Genomic DNA, 23,397 nt, shown 5'->3' on the forward strand with positions numbered 1-23,397 from the left:
ATAAAGACAAAGAATGAAGATAATATTCTGAATAAGTTTTAGGTCAAAGGAGCCTATTTTTAGATAGTGATAAAGAGAGCATGATCTTTATGGTGAGACATATCATTACACAACTACCTAAATAAAAGTATCAGCCAATAAGGTTAAAGAAAACATTGCCTAAAAGCAAGAGTATGCTACCAGAAGATTTCCTGTTTAAGCACAAAGCTACAGAATAGACTATCTGTACCATGCCCAATACAGGCCTCAAAATACTAGTTTTTAGTATACAAATCATGAGGACACTACCAGAAGAAGATGGATAATTAATGTAATCAGAAAATGGTATGTTAGACAACTAACATGGTCCATGAAAACTGATGTGTGGTAACCAAACGTATATATAAAAACAAAATGGTTTTGTTATCACTGTAATAATGCTCACACAGTATTTATTACACAGAATAAAAAATATAGTAATTGCTATACATAATGTGTACATTATATTTTATAAACAAGAATTACAGTAGCTTGGAAAGTAAAAGATGATATTGGATGAAGAAGTGAGACAAAATTAAAATATTTGTTACAAATGAAATCAAATATTCCTATAACTTTCTGGCAAATAGCATAACAAAACAATTGTAATAAATGTATTTATACTTACATAGCTTTCTGGACACTGATAAACATTCTAAGATTATGTAAGAAGTGTCATGTGTCATGTTGCTGTTAGGTAAGTAAACAGATGATGGAACATGTTTAATTTTTTTCTTTTTTTACAATAAACACAATGTGTAAGATCACTAATAACTAAAGTAGATTGTTAAAGAAAAATGCAAGACAAAGTTTAGTAATATAAAAGCTACAGAAATAGATCTCACTTTATTATAGTTTATTTCATTAGAATTTCATGCATAAATGATGTAGAACAAAGTGCGGAATGTTAAACCACATTGTTTCAACAAGTTTTAAATCTACTGTACACATCTATATTTTAAACATGTAAATTTTACACAAACAATATCTACTAGAATTTTCAGCTATGAAACTTACTTATCAAAAAACATCACTAAAATGCTAAGAAATTTCACATTTTTGTTTCTCACGACAAAGATAGATAAAAATAAATTTTTACACTGCTTATTTTACACAACTGGCTAGGCTTAACTATCAAGGGACAAACAAAAGATGTGTGCTCAGAGATTAAAATGAACACACACAAGCTGTTTGACTGAAAATAAAAAAACTCTGATCCGATATGAAGAACAATGTTTTATACCATGGTATTTCACTTATATTTGATCCATACTCCTTAATAAAAATAAGTCTTGATCTCTGTTTACCTTTACTTACAAACATTTAACAGATTAGCACCAAAAACTAGCACTAAAATGAACCAGGGAGGGAGGGAAGTTTGCTGATCCACATTTTATAAGTGATTTTAACCCACTGAAAATTGGATACAACAAAAAGTGACAGAAATACCAGAGCCCTAAAAAACATTTAGTTAGTTTAAATGTATAGCCTAAAGGCAAAGGACCTATGCAAAGGCAAACTTTGGAATTTCATTAATGTTAAAACATGTAAAAAAAAACAACATGGTTATTAATCACAGAAACACTTAGTTTACCGTCCAAGTGTCAAAAGTACACCACACTAAATATGCAAAACCATTACAGAAGCATTCATTAGCTTAAAAACTTAAGTAAATACTTTGACAAAATTTTCTAATTATTGCATTAATTCTGAATGTCCCTAGACAAGAACCAAGTCTTCTACTGTTACCTGGCAATAAGAGTAGTTTGGACTTATTAACAGTTCTTTCACTAAAGATTCTTCTGGAATTGGTAGACTTCTCTAGAAATAGACAATTAAAACCCTTAAAAAAATCCATCCAGTGTTACACATAATATAATGCTAAAAAATTCCACTGTTTATAGTTTCCAAAATGCTTAACCCTTTCGGCGCAGTTGGCGACCTCAGCCAACTTGAAGTCTTAGCACGGCAGGCGACCTTCCTTTATTCCTGTTATTCTTATGTATTGAATTTAACATATATAGTATTGGGTACAATCACTGAATATTTCAGGGACTTTTGTTGAGTTATTGCCGAGATATCATGCTTTTAGTACTGATACTGTAATTAGTTGAAGTATCAAACATATATATTCAGTGCCATGCCAAACATTAAAAGTTGTTATTCAGTGCTGAAAGGGTTAATAATAAATTTGAAAGTGATAAAATAATTTAGTATTTTTGAAGTGTTCTATTATTTATAAACAAAACCATAAATCACTCCAATGAGGTCTTAGCTTACTTCCATTACAGATTGAAAACTATTTAAAAATTCTACATTATGACCAGTGTTTTATTTCATGAATCACAGGTGTTCCTTTGCAAAACAATAACTATATAATTAAGTAACAAACTGTGAAAATAATGTATAAATTTAGCTTATTAGTTTGCCAACAAGAACACAGCTGAAATACAAAAAGTTCTAAAACATTTCTTACTATTTAATCCTAGCACTAGACCAGAGGTATGTCCTTTGAAAGTAATACCTCCAAGGTGGTCAACAGTATTACATATAACTTTTACTGTACCAATCCAAATACCTCTCATTAAATTGAAAAAAAAACAAACAAACAATATAACATAATGCAAATTGTTCTTTTGTAACATAAAACACAATATGGTTTAATAAATCTATCTTTAACAAGAATAAAAGTATTTTCAAGAATTCAACAACTTGGAATACAAGGTCTTAAAACTTTTACCCACTTAGCACATCTCCTATTTTCATTACTACTTTAGTAACTTAAGACATCATCCAATAAAACAGTCAGTGCAAAAATAGCAATGCTTTCACCAAAAATAAAAGTACATCTTTCTGTGATCAACTAAAATGATAAGGTAATAATTATAAAACCATCTCTTTTACTTCTTTCCAATGAGCTGCAAACAAACAAAACTGATTTTTCACTAAGCAATTTTGAATATGAAATATCTATTACCACATGTAAATCTGCTTTCCATTTTCAGAATTCATAATTTATTTTGCACACACAAACACATTTTATTTAAACATACGTCCCACTGAATAAGTTCTATACCACTACTAAACCTCTCCCAAGATCTTCAAATTTATAACTAATTTTTGCCTCAATCTTCTGCACTTAGTAATGAATGCATTATGCTTCTAGCTTACTTCTTTTCTTATACAAAAGTGGCCAACACGATTTTTATTAATCTGACACTTGCTTGAAACTTAAGAGCAGTAATTACACATGTCAGCATTGATGGTATTGACTCAAATTACGAGTACACGCTTTTAATTTCATAGCACATTATGAAACTTCATCAGGAAAAATCTATAGATACCTGATAAAAATGCATATATTAACCAGTACCTGATAAGTACAAACTAGCCAAATTAATTCAAGAAAAAATATTCACTATGACCAGAAACAATTTACATGTACAGAAACTTGCAAAAAAAAACTGAAGAGGGTGTCATACTTTTAAGAACTTGATTTTTCCAAGTATGCTTGACCCTCATAACTAAAACTGTCCACATTTTAATTTTCTTCAAAGTGAATTCCTTCGGCTTCAGATTTCTGAGCCTTTACTTCCATATAAAACTGTATCTGACAGTGGTTACTAATGTCAACTGTAAATATTTGAGGCTACCCTCCATTGATCATGCATGCATTTCAGGTGATCCACTGCACGTTTACTAATGTTCAGACCAGGATGAATAGGAAGCACTCCCCCTATTCCAGCTAATGACAGTCCTCCAATTCCTAGGTATGTGTGTAGTGGATCTGTTGATAAATTAACAACAACATAAAGCTAGACATTTAAGTAGAAAAACATATATAATAAAACTCTCAAAAATATTTTTTCCCCAGTTACTTCTTATCATAAACATATTGTCTCTCAAAATATGTTTATCTACATATTCAGCCTTAAAAGCTGTTGTTTTCTTGTTACATTTAAATACAGAATTCAATTACCCTAATTTTACGGAAAGTAAGGCTATAATTTATAATATTGTACACTTAAGAGAGATTACATAATGTTTACATCAGATGAAACTTACCAGGTACTACATCAGGCCATTTAGCTAAGCCTCCAGCTATGTCATCTTGTGTAGACAGAATGAAAGCAATGTTTTGCTGGATATCAACAAACTGGTAGTGGTCCAGGAGCTAAACATACAAAAAGACAAATCAGCTCTACATTAAATAAAAAGGCAAATAAAACATTTCTAGTTCATGTGAAATATTTTCACATTAATGGAGTTTTCACCTTATTCAGCTCAGTCAAAATATTATTTTGAATTTTCTGCATTCAGGCTACGTACACAATAAACCACAATTCAGAGTCAATCCATCTTTGATGATCTAAGTGCATTTCCATAGAGTATACTAGAAGAGACAGACTCTACATGATGTTCTTAGCCAAGAATAGTCATAAGGTCAGAGAGGTTATGAACATTCCATTCATCTGTCCTTATTGGGATCTCATCTGCTGCACCTTCCTTAAGTCACTCTCCACTCCATCGTGTGTGTGTGTGTGTGTGTGTATAAATATATATATATATATATAGCCATGTCTCTTTTTGTACATATCCTAGAGCCTTCCTATTTTCATCTATCCACTGATATCCCACCATGATCACATGCACACTGGCTACAAATGCAACATGTAGAAAACTTTATAACTTTAAACTTGCAAGTGAGCTTTGGAGGTCTAAATATTTCAGATATATAATCTAATTAGCTATGTCCAAGTAACAACCAAATCAACTCATACATCATGTAAGCAGACAGCATCATAGATTCCTATCAGAGATTATATACTGAAACACCCACATTCCTCGTATCAACAATGATAAAATGACCACCACTTAACCTTTACACCATTCTTGAAACTCACCACACTGTTGGATTTAGCATAAGAACCATTCTGGTACACATACGGCAGGACAAGTTCACTACTGTAATCAGATGGCCAATACTGACCTAGCAAATGTACTTGACTCAGAGGCTCAATGTCAACGGAGCAACAAGATTTTGAAATTCTCTGAAAAATACTTTTCTGACACTATTAGTCAACGTGAATTGAGCATATGTTTAAAACTTACACACAGATCAGACTAGCAAGGTTTTTCAAGTTCTTAAATAAGAAATGGATTTCAAAAATATTATCTACCATTTAAGGTTTACTTAGGAAAATCTGAAAGTGGTACAGCACAAAAGATAAACTCACTGTTAATGAAGCACCAACCCAAAAGGAGTAGCAAGTGTCAACTGGTTTGTTTGGTCGACCTTGAAAACCACCATCTTGTCTTTTTAAACACCAGAACTGAAGCTTATTGATCTGGCTGGGGCTGAAAGCTGTTTGTAACTGATCAATCAGTGAGAGAGCAGCTACTGCACAAAATATGGAACCACCTGTGCCAGAATAAAGTTAAGAAATCCTTTTCATACAATTTTACAACATAAATCTCATGATGAATGTACACATTTGAATGAAAAATTTAATGATAAAATGGCTGATGTATTAAAAGATTTTTTAAAATAAACAAAATAAATTACATTTACTTACATTTTGCTACACGTTATTTTTTTAAATAGAATATAAAAAACCGAGTATCTTCGTTACACATTTCTGCAATATTACCTCACAAATGTGTTTCACAATTAAAGTTTTACTCTAAAAACTTTCAGTTGACTCATTATTCATGTTATGACCACTTTTAAACTAAGTTTATTTTTAAAACTTTGTTGTATAGCTTCTCATTTTCTTGGATTTCTTTTTAATAATAGGTTTCCAGAGATGAACTCTTGTAACAATCACAATATCCTATATACTACTAAAAAAACTAGCTGAAATCTTGAAAATAAAATATTCTTTATCAGAACATGCCAAAAATTACATGATTAAAAGACCTAACATATTTTAACACAAATTATGTCATTGAATTAAATTTGAGATAGTGTTTGAAAACTTGTAATAATTTAACAGATCCAGGTCACCATGTCCTTTGGAACTTCAAGTTAATACTTCACAGCACACAAAAAAGTTTTGCACAGTATGATAAAATGGTTTAAAATGGCTTAAAGCATAATTAAATGGTTAAATATTTAATGTGATCAAATGTCATCAAGTGAAACATGCAGCCAGAAAAACCACAGACAATGATCATTTCTTTCTTCTGTATATTTCACTAGATGATGACAGCTCCTAAAAAAAATAAGTCACAATTTTTAATTATTTAAATCACATTTCTAGCTATTTTTACCTTCCCATCATAAAACTTTCAGGCTCTAAAAATGATCTTGGATATATTTTCATCTAAATATACATTTAAATACAAAACGAACACTAACCCAAGTAGCATAATGTGGTACATGAATAAAATTAACTGTATTTATAATTAAACATCAAAACAATAACAAATACATTCAGTTAATCTCAAACTATTTATAATTTTTTTTTTTCAGATAATTCCAAGTAAATGAAAAAGCATATTGCACAATCAACCAAGCAAAAAAGGATATAATTTGTGGAAGTTTAATAATACTGAACAAGTCTTGACATCTTCCACTGATACTTTCTTTTAAAAAAAAGTTCAGGTAACATTTTAAAAAAATGCTTACCATGAGATTCAGCTCCTGGTACTTGAGCAATACCACCATCATAATTCTGGAAGGAAAAATACAATAACAAAGTGGTTTTTAAATAATTTTTTTTCTTGATACATAGACTTTAAAAAACTTTCTTATTTGTAAAATGAGATGACAATCCACAGCTATAATAGCACCTTGTATTAATCTTAAGTTGTTGTTTTTTATTTTTAAAGCAAAGGCACCTTGGGATATGTGTTGTGTCCATCATGGAGAATCAAACCCCAGATTCAAGCATTGTATATCCATTACCCCACCAGTGTCCCACCAGGAGACATCTAAACTTTGTTTGTTTACATTTGTTGTTGAAGTATGTCTTTTTTGGAATCACTATTTCATGGCTACCCATATATTTAACACTTACACATGCTCAAGCATTAACATTACATTATTATTATTTTAATTAATTATCCAATACTTGAAGGTAAAAGGATTATTTTTTTCTTACACAAATCAATAAATAAAGTGTCTTTACAAAAATTTAAAAATATACACAAAAGAAACAGATATTTACAGCTTTATCCTATCCAGCAACATCAAAATTTTCAGGATGAAATTTTTGTTGTATAAGATGATAAAGATAGCTTTCAAGAATGATTATCAAAAAACATTTAACAGTTTGATATTTAAAATGAGCTACAAGTGTCATTACTGGAAAAACCACCAACCACAATAATGAATCCAAATACATCTAAAAATTAATGTAAAGTACATTAAAAACTAAGAATTTTAATAGAAACAAAGTATGTATCAGATCATCCCGTAAGTAATGTCTGAAAATTTAATACTTTATACATTATAGTTTATAATGCTTTTAAACTTTAAAAAAGGCAATAGTGCAGAAGAAACTACACAAAACATTCAAGGTGTTTATGGTACAGGGTCTCTCAATGAAAGTAAATGTTGAAGGTGGTTTCAGAAGTTTAGGTCAGGTGATTACAGCTCAAGTGATGCACTACAAGAAATTGTCAAACAGATTTCCTCATAAATACATACTATAACAAGTACCAAATTAGTAGTATAATTAATAACATTTAGTTTGGAATATTATGCAAAAAATATATTTCTTCCCAACTGTGTGCTATAAATTCATTCCGTTGCTTCTGTATCTACAGTACAGGATTTAATTTATATATTTTATTAGACACGGAATTTGATATCAATGGAGAGAATTTTAGTAACTAAATTCAAACTCACAATGCACTTTTGAATAAATTTGACAATCTTTTCCTTGTCTATCTCACCCCAGTCTTGTAGAATATAACAAATACAAACTGCAGTAGATAAACCTCATGTCTTTTTCTGCTCCATCAATTAAAGGGCAGAAGCTGGTACAAAAAACAAACAAAAAAATAATAATAATAAAAATGTATACACCACATATAATTTGGAAATTTCCACAAAAAAATATATTTTTCTTCAAACTAAAATGTTTACTTAAAACTTTGGTCATTAGTTGGTTGGTTTAGTGTTTATTGGCACAAAGCAACTAGGCTATCTGTGTCAAACAATTGGTAAAAAAAATTAAAATTATTGATATATGTAAAAATAAAGTCTATTTTCAAATTAAAAATTTAAATAGAGTTAAAAAGGCCAATGGCCCTTAGAGATTTAAAAGTGCAACTGAGGTGGACAGTGCCACCACTGCCCATGACACTGTCCAATGTCAAGGGTAAACCCATGGTAAAAATATGTACAAAATGGTGCTGTAACTCAGGATTGTAACATTAGCACAACATTAAAATGTGGGCTATTGTGGCTTGAGTGTCACACAAACCACATATTGTTGCATCAGACCCAGATAAAAGAAAACAATGAGTTAAAAACCTGTGATCAATACTTGGCCTAGCCAGAACAACTTCCTCCTTCCTATCTTTATAGAAGCAAGATGGCCAAAGAGCAACAGCAGGTTTGATCTGGAAAAGCTTGTCATCATGTTGCTTATTCCAAGTCGACTGCCAACTGGCACAGAGCCAAGCCTTGAATACAAGAACATAGTCCACGTACAGAACATGTATGGCTGTGATAGCACTAGAGCAGACAGACTTAGCTGCAGTGTCAGCGAACTTGTTCCCATGAATACCAAAGTGGCCCGGTATCCAGAAATACTGGAATATAGAAACAGATGATAAAGAGAAAGAGTCCAGCTGGTTTTGAATGTCAACAAGAACAGCATGGAAACTAACGTGAAGCCATTTCAGGGCTAGTAGAGAGCTAAGTGATTCAGTATATATAGTGCAGTTTGTGTACTGCATAGCTTCTATGTGATCCAGAGCATCACATAATGATGTACAGTTCAGCAGTGAATATAGAAACTGTAGAGTAGGTCCTGTGTACAACCACCAAACCACAACAATCCATGGTAGAACCCACAGAGTCACCTGATTTCAAACCATCTATATAAATGGGAATGGAAGGATGGTTCAAAAGATGTTCTGTAAACAGAAGACAGTACCTCCAATCGGGAATAGCCGCCTTCTTTACATGACTCAAAGAAAGGTCATATTTGGGGACAGTAATAAGCCATGGAGGGATGGACTGATCAGTGGAGACAGCAATATGATCTAACAACAGACCTAACTCAGTCAACTGCACCTGAATATGAAGACTAAAAGGAACAATGGCAGACCATCTATTTTGAAAAAGCATGGCCCACTGAAAAAAGGAAATACAACCCCAAGTAGGATCCTGTGGTAATGATCAAAATTTTGCATCATACAGTAAAAACTGTTAAGAACAGTGGAGATGTAGAGGAGGATCATAAGACTCAGTGTACAAACTGCACTGGAAAAGTGCAGAAAGCCCCTAATGGTGAACAGGGTCCAACATCTTGAAGGCCAAGGTCCTGGCAGAGCCATAGACCAGAAACCCATAGTTCAATTTTGATCAAATGAGGGCACAATAGATTTTCAGCACAGAATGCTGACCCATTCCCCAAGAGGAGAAAGAGAGGAGATGAAGTATGTTCAATACCCTTGTACACTTAACAAGTAACTGCTTAATGTGTGAAATAAAGATCAGCTTACAGTCAAAGAAAAGCTCCAAGACCTCAGGGACCACAGAAGGCACAACTTCTCCAAGAAGGAGCTTGAGATGTGAGTAAATACCCTACCTGTAGAAGAAGTGCATGCAAATGGTTTCAGAGTGAGAAAACAAAACTTTTTGCTGTGGTCCACTTCAGTAAACATGAGTGCAGTCTGTAGCTGCCGCTCAATAAACCTTGTGCTCGACAACTGACATGAAATGTGAAAGTCATTGACAAAAAAACAATTTGCAACTGTAAGGGGTGGGAATTGTCCACTGATGGCATTAATCTTTATAATGAAAAGTGTTGAACCAACACAGACTTTGAACTGCCAGTATATTAAAAATGTTTAATAAAAATAAGCAAATGGCCATGCAACCCATATGAGTGGAGGTCTCACAGGATACCATACTTCCACATAGTATCATAAACTTTCTCAAGGTGAAACAATAGAGAAATTAAATGTTGTCACCTGAGAATGGCTGCCCTAATTGACGTTTCAAGTCTAATCAGGTAGTCTGTGGTGGAACGCTGTCATCGGAACATAAAGTGGGTGGACAAAAGGAGGCTGTTTGATTCAAGAAACCAAACAAGATGAACATTAACCATCCTCTCTAAGACCTTACAGAGACAGCTTGTCAAAACAATTGGATGATAGTTTGAAGGAATCTTGAGATCCTACCAAAGCTAAGAAAAAAGGACAACAGCATGATGCCAAGCATCAGAAAAAGCATTCTTTTGCTAGATCTGGTTAAAAACAACCAGAAGAATAGCAAGAGAGACAGGAGAGAGATGGTGTAATATCTCATCAGGTTCTTCTGATGTACTGCCAGACCAACGAAGAGCAAGCTTGAGTTCCACCAGTGTAAAGGGGTGATTATACTCAAAGAGACAATTAGCTCAAAAGGAAAGAGGTGATCGCTCTACCCATGTCTTGATAGCTAAGAAGGTGAGGAACGAGGCAGAAGTGCTAAATGCATGATATTCTCGATGATGCTTCAGGGCATCGGCAACTTCCTGGCCATTGGAGAGCAAGATTGAAAGGAAGCAGAAGTATAATGCCCACTAGCCTTCCAAATCTTGCCCCATATGACTTTAGAACTGATGGTAGAAGAGATGCTTGTTGTAAATTTAATCCAAGACTCCTTCTGGCTTTGACATCTTACACTGAGCAGCTGCTTGTATAATACAGTCAATTACTGCTGACACACAGTCGTCTATTGATGGCTTACAGACGATGGCAGGATCAAGTTTTGCAAGAGCAATGAAAGAAGGCCAGTTTGCCTGATCCAGCTTCCATCTAGGCACGCGAGTCATGTGGCATCGACCACGGCCAGTCTCTCTCAACATTATAGGAAAATGATCACTGCCTCATGGATTATTGTCAACCCTCCATGAAAAATGAGAAAATAATGAAGGGGAGCAAATTGAGAGATAAATAGCAGTAAACGACTGACTAGGTGCATGGATGTAAGTAGAAAAACCAGTACTGAAAAGAGAAAGGTTGTGATCAGAGAGCATATGCTATACAGAGCAACCCCTCCTATCAATATCAGCACTTCCCCAGAGGGGATGTCCATTAAAAGTCCCCCAGGATAAAAAAGGGAGGTGGCAACTCTTCAATGAGAGCATCAAGGTCTGACTGATCATATGTCTCTCCAGGCAACAGGTAGAGAGAACAAACAGTGATGGTATGTATGACCCAAGGAAACACGGATGGCTACGGCCTTCAAGGGTGTGTTGAGTGGCAAAGACAGGGTACATGCTGATCAACAAACAGTGCCACCCTCCATTCACTCTTCCATCACACAGCCTGTCATTTCTGTATGAAGAAAACTGACAAAAGGTGACAGTATCAGCAGGTAGGAAGCAATCAGTGTTTTGATGTCATCCAGATTAGAATGTAAACCTCGACAGTTCCATTGTATCAGGGTGGCCATTTTTATTTATGTGTAGGCGAACTGGGAGGAGAACCTTTCTGTTTACAACCACATCTTTTTCCTTACTGTCCTTATTCAAGGGAGGTCTATAGACCTCCATGGATCCTGCTCTTGGTGATTGGGCAGGTCTTTGCTGTTGGAAGAGGTTTCCAGTGACTGAGGACGTTAACGAATAATTGTTTTGCATCTTGGGGTGAGAGAGATAGATGGATCCGAGAAAATGCCTGTACATGGAACCAAGGATGTGGATCCTGGGATTTGGTGGAATGGATATAAGGGACAGAGATAGGTGTTGAAGTTGATTCATCAACTCTTTTAATCATGGAGGTCAAAAGCCTTTTAATTTGTTTGGAGAACAATTCTTTTGGAGGCACAGAAAGATCTGTCTGCACTCCCACTGTAGTTGTGAAATGAAGTGCAGCAGCATATATCTGAGATGAGGTGGTGGACAACAATTTTGAGCCTCAGGATAAGTAATGTTATGAATTGTTTTCAAATGCTGCACCTCTTTTTCTTCCAACCATTTAGGGCAATAACTAAAGTAGGATGAGTGAGAACCATTGCAATTGATGCAATGAGGGTCCATTTCACACTCGTAGGCATCATGGTCCTTGCCACAGCAACAAGCATACGTCAAGGAACCACGACATAAAGTCTTTGAGTGACCGAACCGTTGACACTGGAAACATTGGAGAGGGTTTGGAATGTATGGCCGTACCCTGCAATTAAGATAACCTGCCTTGATGGTGGCAGGTGGACATAGTAACGTAAATGTGAGAATGAGGATATTGGTCGGCATCCTAATTCCATCTTTGCGAGTGTATATACGACTCATTGCAAAGACTCCTTGAGTGGAGAAACCAGGGAGAATCTCTGACTCTGGGACATTCTTCAAATCCCTCTCAACAATACCTTCTCGTGATGAATTCAAAGTAGCATGAGGTGTAACCTCAATAGGTATATCTCCGATGGCCTTTGAATGCAAGAGAAGTTCACTGTGTTGAGATGTGGATGTTTCCGCCAATATGTCAGCAGATCAAAGCTTTTTGACTGACTTTGGAGAGCCAGCAAGTCCTTCTAGTCCCTTCTGAATGAAAAAGATGTTTGCCTTTAAGGTTTTCTGAAAGTAAATGCAATATAAGAAAATGAGGTACAACAGGTGGTACAGATGGTGAGGATTGCTGCTCAGAATCTTAAAGATGTGGTCATTTACCTATAGACTGCTTTTCACAATTTTATTAAGATTTTTTAATTGGAGTATCCATAATAAAGAGAAGGAAATTTCAGTGTCCATTGACCCTACCCACCATGGAGCCCCACGAGGGAACACACTACAATGTAAACAAGGACACTGCAGCAATGCCAGGGTTTTGTGAACACTATACCCAAACACCAGCATCAGATATAATGTCCACAACACCTGTTGAGAACATCCAACAATAGTACTTGGTTGACTCTAGCCCAAGTGGACCAGCTGATTGACCCAAGGGGGGTCACTCAAAGGCCACCCATCTGCAGGAATTCAAGGCCAAAGTAGTGTGTTAGGGTGTGTTTCCATCAAGACATCTCCAGAACGTAGCTTTTTGACTGACTTAGGAGAGCCAGAAAGCCCCCTAGTCCCTTCTGAATAATACAGGGAGATATCTGTCCTAAACATTTGTCTGTTAAAGAATATAATATCAGAAAATGAGACACAGGTGTTGAAGAAGCTGAAGATTGATCTTCAGAATCTTCAAGATGTGGTAATTTACCCGTCATCTGTTTTTTATTATTTTATTTTTGTTTTGAGATGGTGGACCCATAATAAAGAAAGAATATTTCAATGCCCACTGACCTCACCTGCCATGGAGCCCTACGAGAGGATGCACTACAATGCCAAACAAGGACAATGCAGCAACACCAGGGTTTCACGAGCACTATACCCAAATAACAGAATCAGACACAATGTCTGAAAACCCACTGAGAACAACCAACATTGGTACTCTGTTGACTCTAGCACAAGTAGATCACCTGATTTACCCTGGATGGGGCATCACAAGGCTACCCATCTACAGGAATTCAAGGCCAAAGTGGTATGTTACGGTTGAAACCCTCAACCACCAGGATCCTCTCCTCCACTTTATGGGCCACACACACAGAAAACAAGTGGGTGGATGTTTAGATCCCAGAGGAGGTAAACTGAAAGAACAGAACCACCTCTGCGAGGTACCCTCACCACATACAGGAATCCACATCAAGGGGTCATTAGTCAATAGAAGACAAGATGCTTATACATAGACTAAGATATCACTTCTACAATATCATTTTTTTTCTAGAAATACAAACAAAAGATCTTGATAAATCTGATAAAAATGGTAAGAATCAATTCCCCCCCCTAAAAAAGTCCAACTCAGGAATACAAATATTATTGCATTTAAGCAATTCACTGTACTCTCACCTTCCATCAGGCTGTTGTAAGGCTTCTACACCTTGAATAATTGCTTTTTTGTCAATTCTGCTTAAATCGTCCCCCAACACTAAGAGTGTAGAAAGAGCCGAGTAAGTCATAGCAATGTGTCCACTATCATATGGATGGGCTTTGTCTGGCTGGTTCAAAAAAGAAATATTCTGTTAATATTCTAAATTTGTTTGTACATATAAAAACTATTTTAAGTTGGACTTGCACTTCACATTAAATATTTCTATTCTAAGCAGGTCAAAACTGCACCATGTTTCATTAGGAGCAATGTTTCATATCACTGAAGCACATTTTATCAAGTATATTTAGTAACAATAGGATCAGATCTCTGTAATACTAGTCAAGTGTTCTGTTGCATTCTAGAAAATATTGCACTTCAGTAACACTATTCTTATGCCTTTATGAAATACCAGCACCAAATCTTTGCATTATTAGAAGTGTTTGTTTTTTGAAACATTTCTGTCATATCTTTTACTTCCAGCTGTTTCATCTTATCACATGAAATAACAATAGGTGTCCTTTTTTAGCAGTATGACAATACTATTTTTCTTTTAACACAGAACACTTCTTTTTAATAACCCCTCATACTGTATTTCAACATCAGTCAACAATTAATAGTTGTCCTATTTTTCTGAAGAGATGAGTGCACAGCAGGTGTCAATCGTGTAAAATGTCATGTACTTTGGATACAGAAACTCGGAAAGGTTATTTTAATTAAGTGTTGTTGTGTAGAGAGAAGATTATTATATGTTTATTTATAACGTTGGTTAATCATGTTAAAACGACCTATCTATAAACTTGGATTATTCTACTGGAAAACATGCAAGGAAGAAATACAAAAACAAAAACCACCTGGTATATAGGTAGCTTTGCTTTTAATAGAGTCAAAAAAAAAAAAAAAAGTGGTGACTTGATTTAAGTATTCTTAATTGTTAGGCCTTATATAGTCTGCTAGAGAAAAATATTTTATGACTAAAAAACTGAAAAGATTAGTTATAATGATAAGAATATTACAAGTAATAAGTACAAGCTTTGATAACCTACATCATGGATTGTTTTTAAATTGAACAATTTGTCTTTTATAATTGGGGACTTGTGTCGATTTGATAACCGAGTGACTGCTAAAAGTTTAAATTAACTTCTTTCATTAGGTATAAGTAAGAAAATTAACTATAAATCAGTTGAATGATAGTTTTGAAAATTGTGTGCCGTTTCAACATCTGTCATTCTTGGTTGGAGACCCTTACTTTTTTAGACAAATATTTATTTCAATGTTTTCTCCTACCACCTTGATTATGTTTCTAAAAACTACTTTATACATATACTTATTCCAATTCTTCAATAAGACATGTACTAATTAAGACACTGGTAGCTTAACAAAATGCAACTCCAAATTAAAGCATGACTAAAAGAGATATAAATAAGGCTAACTTCATTAGCTTTTTTGAGAAGTCAGATTACTGGGAATAATATTTGGAATGTTATCTTTAAAAACTGTAAATAAAGTCTGAAATAATTCTAAATGAAAGCAGAAACTTTAACCAACAAATAATGAAAACTTATAAACTTTAAATAAAGGTTTTACCTTTCCCGTACTTGGTGGAGCTCCAAGTGCTGAAGAGCCCCTAAAACCACAACGACTCCTGTTAGATTCTGAAATAAAATATAAACAAAGCAAACAATTTTAACCTAAAGCACTGTCTCAAAGGTAAAAATTAAGTCTTAATGAATTCTTACTCTTCATATGTGAAAATATTTAACATGGTTGACCCTGTGTCTAGGGTTAAAGATCTGTGCACAAATCAAACTCATATAATCAATAAGGCTGGATTAGTAGGATATGCCCAGCTTTGTCTTAAAGCAATAATATTCACTATATTATCAAGTATACACTACTGTTAAGTGGATGTATTAAAACTGTCAATCACATTTTTTAAAATATAGTTTAACTACATTATGAAAAGTTTTCAAACGGTCCTAACAGTATTCCAAATTTATAAAAGTAACCGAGATACAGAATATACACAACAGAGGCTTCTGTTTTCAGTGTTCACAAATGTCCCATAAGAAAAGAAATAATGCCTTTAGCAGTACTACATTGTACATGAAAACATCAATTCTTTATAATTGTATTGCAAATTGATATGATGGGCCAAATTGAAAACCACAATTGAAAAAATGGGTAGCACTGAAATAAATTTGAAGAAAACGGTCTTAACAGAAAAATATATTTGGATAACTACATCATCTATAGAAAACTGGCAATATTAAGCTAATATGCACCAAAAGTGGGCATAAATCTACAGTTAATTCATTAAATAGATTAAGATTAGGCAACCACAAGCCTAAAAGGAAGTAAAAGCCACAATTTCATACACCATGTCAAAAATAACTGTTATAACAGGCACACCACATGTAAAATGTAAATGAAAACACCACCATTTCCATGAACTTCAGACGATGACCACAATGAACGTGAAAGTACAGAGACAACAACCATGTGACAGCAGCCATGTTATCAAACTGGTCTTATTTATTCTTGTTAAGAACATCCAAGCACGTTGATACACTCAAGACAATTAAAATATTTCACTATGCATGTCAAATGCAGAAAGGTGTACTGCAAATAACATACTTCAGAAAATCAGAAAACAGGAAAGTTTTCTGGAACCACTTGTTTCTTAAAGTAGGTTCGACTCAGATGATTGGTTTATAGGATCCCATAAAAAGTATGTTTACCAAGGACAAAATACTTCCATGCTTCATGCGTCAGAACAAACCTGTCATGGTTCAAAGATACCCGAGAAAAACTGAAAACATAAACTCAGCACATCAGCACAAAATTATATTTGCAATAATAAATGAACTGAAATTCTCTATGCACATTCTGACAGAGTTCACTTTATTCACACTTTGAAATCTTGACAGGACCACAGTTTCATGTGCCTAGAATCAAGTCTTCCATCTGAAAAGATTTAGTGTCATCATAAAACAATAACAATAGAAAACATTTTTGAAAGAGCTGGACAATACTTGCATATGTCAACTGCTAGATCAAGGAACTTAGATGTGTGATGTGCTGGGATGAAGAGCAAAAATCTTTGAAAAGTTGCCACTTATTACAAAAAGCATCTTCATGGTCTTAAACTATTGACCAGCTAGTATTTAAACTAATTTCATAGTGTTCACATTTTCCTTATTGAATGCTAAATTTGTTTGTTTTTTTTCCCTTTTCTTATTTTCATCTTTCGTAGCTCTACTTAAATAAGTGGTTGAGTCTAACAATGCAAAATGCATATTTTTTCTATGTTCATTAGCCTTAATATTTTGGCCAGCAGTGTATATGTGTGCGTCTCCAAAAATAGATAACAATAAAGGTAGGAAAATATTACCAACTACAAAGAATGTAAGTGGTGAATAAAAAATACAATACTAATTTAAGAATAAAAAAATAAAGATTTCAAAACAAAATCAGAGCAAGCAAGTCATATACAATACCTGTGAATACATCTCATCCTTTAAATTATTAAACTTACACACATACAAAATGTACATTCTCTACATTTAATCAGACCAAATACTAAGATATTTCACATCACCCACAATACGTAATACAATGTGCTAATTTGACATGTGTTTCATAACGTTGGGGGAAAAATGGATTTTGAAATATTTGTTTATTTCAATGTTAAGCACAAAGCAACAAAATGGGCTGTCTGTATTGTGCTCACCATGAGTATTGAAGCCCACTTTTTATCCATGCAAGTTCTCAAACATGCCACTGAATGATTGTGGGGCCTGAAAAAGTTAATGCACACAATAATAATGCAACAAAAGTTAACTGGAACTAACATGTGCTGTTACTTGGTAAAATTAGAGCAAAAGCAGAATTAATGTCAAACTGCCTTAAGAAAAACTCACCTATTTTGTCAGGTAACACTTGATAAGAATAAATCCACTCAATAATTTTTCCCTTTTCATCCTTAATAGCATCAAGAGCATTCAACAAGTCCAAACCAGAAATAGCAAAGAAAGCAACTGTAAGCCTAAGGTAAAATAAAAGTGTTATACAATATTACACAAGCATTAAGCTGCATCATACAAGCTTTTATTACTGGTTATTTGTGGATGATAGGAAATATTTCAATTATATGAATATGTCACCAATGAACTCTTACTTACAGTACTGATAAAACCAAAAACTTAATCACTATATTATACAATCAATTTTTCATGATAAAAATGATAACCATGTAGGAATTTTGTTGATATATTCAATTATTCACAAAAAAAATAAAAAAAAATGCCCTCGGTAGCTAACTAGCCTTTACCAGTAATTTCTAGTTGTGGTAGAGGACTATTATAACATACCACGTGAACAAATAAATTAGCTGATATACCCAATGACCCTCATACATAAAATATCCTCTCCGTTTCATCGTATTTCTACTTTTTCATTTTATTTATAATTATAATAAATTATGAAACAATTTTTTATGAAAATCTGTTTATATATATAGAAGTAGTAATGACTTGATAATTAATTTCTATGTCACACTTACTGAACATACAGAACATAATCTAAAACCATGTTAAGAGTGTCAGACCAAGTGAAATGAAGAACTGATGTTTAGCATCCCTGTTTAGCTATTTTTTTTCTTTTTGCTACCACCTCCTCTCACTTTTTCAGTAATGTTTTCCTTTTCTTAAATTTCCATTTTTCAATCACACAAAAACAAGACTTCTGAATAAAGAAATGAGATGAACACAGCTGATTTATTTTACCTTTTTTTTTTATCAAATTCTGAATCATTTTGATGAAAAATATCAAAGACAACTTCTATTTAAAATGGACACCCTTTGAAAACAAGCAATAATCATTTAAAAAAGAATGCACACTTTTTTGCAAAGAAGTTACTGAAAAAGACCTCCTCCTTCCTTCTTTCCACAACTCCAGATGTTAAATACTTTTTTGTTAACTTGGTCTTACTTATAAAATGGTATGAAATTCATTGTTTTTTCAACTTTTATGGAAACCTTATTCCAGAAGAAAAACATGTGGCTGAGGTACTAAAGATATTTTAGTGAAAGTGAGGTAGAAATTCCCAGTTTTTTTACCAGTTCAGATTACTTTTTCTTAACATCTATAATTTGTGAGAATTTTATCATTTTAGAAAAATAAAAAAACTTCATGAGAATAAGACTTTTAGTCCTGACAAAATTTATCATATGATCTTGAAATTGTACAAAAAGTGGGGAATTTATTTTATTCTTCAGAAGTTAATACTGAGGGAGTTCTTAATGACTGAAAAATTAACAAAGTGATCCCCCTTTATAAAAAGGGATCATGGAACATCGATCAAACTCTACATCTGCCATTTTACATTTTCTTGTTAAAATCATTGTTAGAAGTAACTTAAAAAAGCATTTGCAAAACTGGAATTTAATTGTTCTTAAAATAATTTTAGAAAGGATTTTTCTTTGTTTTGCCTTTACAATTTAAGATTTTTTGGTAAATGACACTGATATGAAATTTTTATGGTTTTTTCAATTACATTTCTTTATATAACAGACCTTAAATTGTTTAAAAATTCCAATGAATATTTTGCCCTCAAGGTAATACAACATTCTTTTTAATCTGGTTAGCTTTGAATTTCATACAATGTCACACAAGGGCTATCTGTGCTAGCCATTCCTAATTCAGCAGTGATAGGCTAATCAACACCACCCACCAACCATTCACAGGATACTTTTTATTAACAAATAGTAGGATTAACTTTTTCATTCCAATATCACATGGTTGAAAGGGTGAGAATATTAGATGACAAGGTTTCAAAGCCATGCACCCCAGATTGCAGCAAATCCATAGAAAATTAATGGTTAATTTTTATAATGACCTATGGACACCCAAAGAAAATTTAGTCCTTCATGGCTGTCTTTGTACCCCAACTTGTAGGAAAAGTACAAATTTTTAAGAAATCCTTGACCTGCCTCTTAAACTCCTACATATTAATAGCTTCTATCACTGAAAAACATTTCACAAGCCAATAACCCTGTTAAAAGAAACAAAATATCTCTTAACTGAAGCTGACATTGTCTTTTCCAGATCTTTAACTTTTGCTCTCTCACTTATTATCTTTAAATATAGCAAAAATAAACTAGAATCATTCATCCCATCATATACCCCAGATAATCATGTAAATTTAAATAAAATCACTTCTTACCCTTCTTCTCTCACAAGAAAATAAGAGATCTTTGCTTGCCTATTCTTGAATGCTAACCAATAATTCAGTTTCTGTATTTCAAGTAAGATTTAACTATTGAATTGTATATGCATAATTACTTCTTTGTGTAAAATATACGCACCTTAAAATTCTACTAGCTTTCCTCCTAGTAGTAAAAGCACTATATCAATGGCTTTGGCAACTTATTCATCACTAACCAGTCTTTTTTTTTTCCACTCTTACTACTATTATATCACATTTCTATTAACATAAGAAACAAGTTAGGACAACCCAAATCCACTACCTCATACTTAAAATAATTAAATATCTTTTAACAAGTATTCCTCAAACTTACCAACTGATTCATTTTATTCAGCAGTATCTCAATATAGCTTGAATAGTCTAGGTTTAATGTCATGAGTAAACCTTAGTAATTATACCTCTATTATATTATACTTCATTAGTAAAATGGATCCAGTATGTCATTCTTCTACACAACTATCATATAATCAATTTAACTAATACTCTTTCCACTATCCTTAATAAGGTGATTTTTCCCAATCTTTTGCACAGTACTGTATCAAAGGCTTTTTAATATCTAAATACACTAAGTTTACAACCTTTCCCTTGTCCAGAATGCTTTGTTTGTTATTAAACACAAAGCTAAACAATGAACTGTATCTGTTCTGTTCCCAACGTGCTTATTGAAACCTTATTCTAATATTTGCAAGTCCTCAGATTCTCTTCAGATCCACAAAGAGCAAAAAATTAAAATGAAACAACTTGTTATGCAGAATTTGTGTTGTAATTTGTTCTTTTTCAGAACTGAGTGTTGTACATGCGACATTGACAAAAATATATTGAACTTCAAAATATCATACCATATCAATATATCACGAAACAAATGAAAACAACAGGTAAAAATTTTAACTGTAACCTGAATTAAAGACAAGCAACAGAAGACAGGAAACGGTTTACTTGAGTCAGTACCAAAGATCATACAATAAATACTATACCGAATAGCGATTACTCAGATCAGTGCTTACTTATTACGTATAACTCTAAAGGCATGCAAATTATTGTGATTACAACTTACTCTAGACAAACCAAATATACCAGCACGCCACAGTAAACGTTTCATGCATTTTTCATAACAAAATGGGTTATATAACAACATGCCTGGTAACATCGAGCGAAGAAAACCTTTCTGGTAAAACCTGAAGACACCGCTTAAAATACCGGATACATTTATCTTTCAAAAAAATTACTTCATCGTCATCTCTTTTAGTATGCAACTCTGCACACTTGGAAGCCGCCATTACTTAATATGGTTAGTATTTATCAATACCTCTACTGGCATAGTATCTTAATATTAAAAATAAAATTAATACTTAAAGAATTTATTAATTTCAAAATTATTTTATTGCATAGAGTAATATAATAATGGTGGTTTTTTTATTATTTGTTTGCACTAAAATTGAAGTTTTTTTTAGCTCAACAGCCACTTAGTAAAAATGGTCACGTGAAGGACTTTCGGCGATAAAACTGACCTTTACACCCACTCGTCGAAATATTGTTAACCATGTGACAAAAATCATAAAAATCATAAAACGTTATCTATTTTCAAAATATATATGTATAGGAAATTAGAAAGAGGAGCTGTAAGTGATGACAACATTTTCCCCAAGTGTGAATTGATCAGAACAGGAAACGAGGTGACAATTAATGATCACAAATAATATGAACTAACAAATGAGTACCGAAATATATTTGCAAAAACGGCTCGTTTGGATAGAGAAAATATTTTACGTAGAAGAACCCAAACGAGCCGTTTTTGCATATATATTTCGGTACTCATTTGTTAGTTCATATTATTTGTGATCTATATTTCTCTACAAGTGGGTTTTCTCGACATCACTGAAATGAGTACCGGTTTATGGAGTTTTTATACGAATGACATTCACAGCAAGGACGTACATATATATTACAACAAATATCGAAAAGACTTAAGAGTTATTTATGCTACAGTTGCGTCAAGTCACACTAGGTGCTACCATAATCAGGTCATCCAAAGCTTACTTTCACCATCATCTGATTAGGAAATATGTAGAACGTGCAAAAAATAATGAACCATACATAACCTTTAAATGTGCATAATGCTTTAACAAGGATAAGTTTCAACTGGTACAGTGTTATTATTGAAGTATAAAAATTGTTCAAGAATGTAAAGATTTTGCTGCAGCATAAAAAGAGTGAAACTGTTGGGTTTGTTGAGACATCAGAGACTGGGAACGCGAGATCATATCTATTATTCATACTTTAATTTTGAGTATTAATAACACTATGTCCACTGAAAAGTAGCTCAACATCGTGTTAGCAGAAATAAGTGATAAAACATTTTGATTCAAGAACATGGTAACTGTAAATTTGACAATGAATATGATCCCCCAGTCAATTTTAACAAAACACAAGGTAGTTTTAAAGGCCTCCTAGTGACACAGAGGTATAGCTACGGACTTACACCGCTAAAAACCGGGTTTCGATACAAAGCACAGATAGCCCATTGTGTAGCCTTGCGCTTAATTCTAAACAAACAAACAAACTACTCTTAGAGACGTCATCAATGTGTGAAAAACTAGTAATTTATGTAAAGATGATGGTGTGTTTTTTGCTTAGAGTGCTGAGAAGCTTAAAGAATCAGTTCAAAAGGTAGACCATAGTTAAATATTTCTTTGGAAAGTGAATTGTTGAATATTTGACCAAAACTGTGTGAATTCTGTAAGTTATTTAGTTTTGTTTGGTTTGAATTTCGTTCAAAGCTAAACGAAAGCTATCTGTACTAGCCGTCCCCAACTTAGCAGTGTAAGACTAGAGGGAAGGCAGTTAGTCATCACCACGACCGCCAACTCTTGGGCTACTCTTTTACTAACGAGTAGTGGGATTGACCGTCACATTATAAAGCCCCCACGGCTGTCAAAAATATGAATGGCACAACTATTGGGGCTGAATAGGAACGAAATCCCGCAGCCATGTTCCAAAGTCTTGTAAAAACCCTTCCCAGAAGAGTGGAGGCT

General features: G+C 33.5%; 1 protein-coding gene across 1 annotated transcript; it reads right to left on the minus strand.

Annotated features, from left to right (window-relative positions):
- Positions 1-397: 397 nt before the first annotated feature.
- On the minus strand, positions 398-21,666 carry betaggt-I (geranylgeranyl transferase type-1 subunit beta). Its single transcript, XM_076466859.1, is given in 10 exon segments — positions 398-3,805; positions 4,084-4,192; positions 5,256-5,440; positions 6,650-6,695; positions 7,874-7,949; positions 7,951-8,004; positions 14,079-14,227; positions 15,685-15,752; positions 18,021-18,145; positions 21,503-21,666. Coding segments are annotated over 10 exon segments (1,110 nt in total). The 5' UTR covers positions 21,643-21,666; the 3' UTR covers positions 398-3,647.
- Positions 21,667-23,397: the final 1,731 nt, after the last annotated feature.

This window comes from Tachypleus tridentatus, chromosome 11 (assembly GCF_004210375.1).
Source record: "Tachypleus tridentatus isolate NWPU-2018 chromosome 11, ASM421037v1, whole genome shotgun sequence".
NCBI classification, from domain to species: Eukaryota; Metazoa; Arthropoda; class Merostomata; order Xiphosura; family Limulidae; genus Tachypleus; species Tachypleus tridentatus.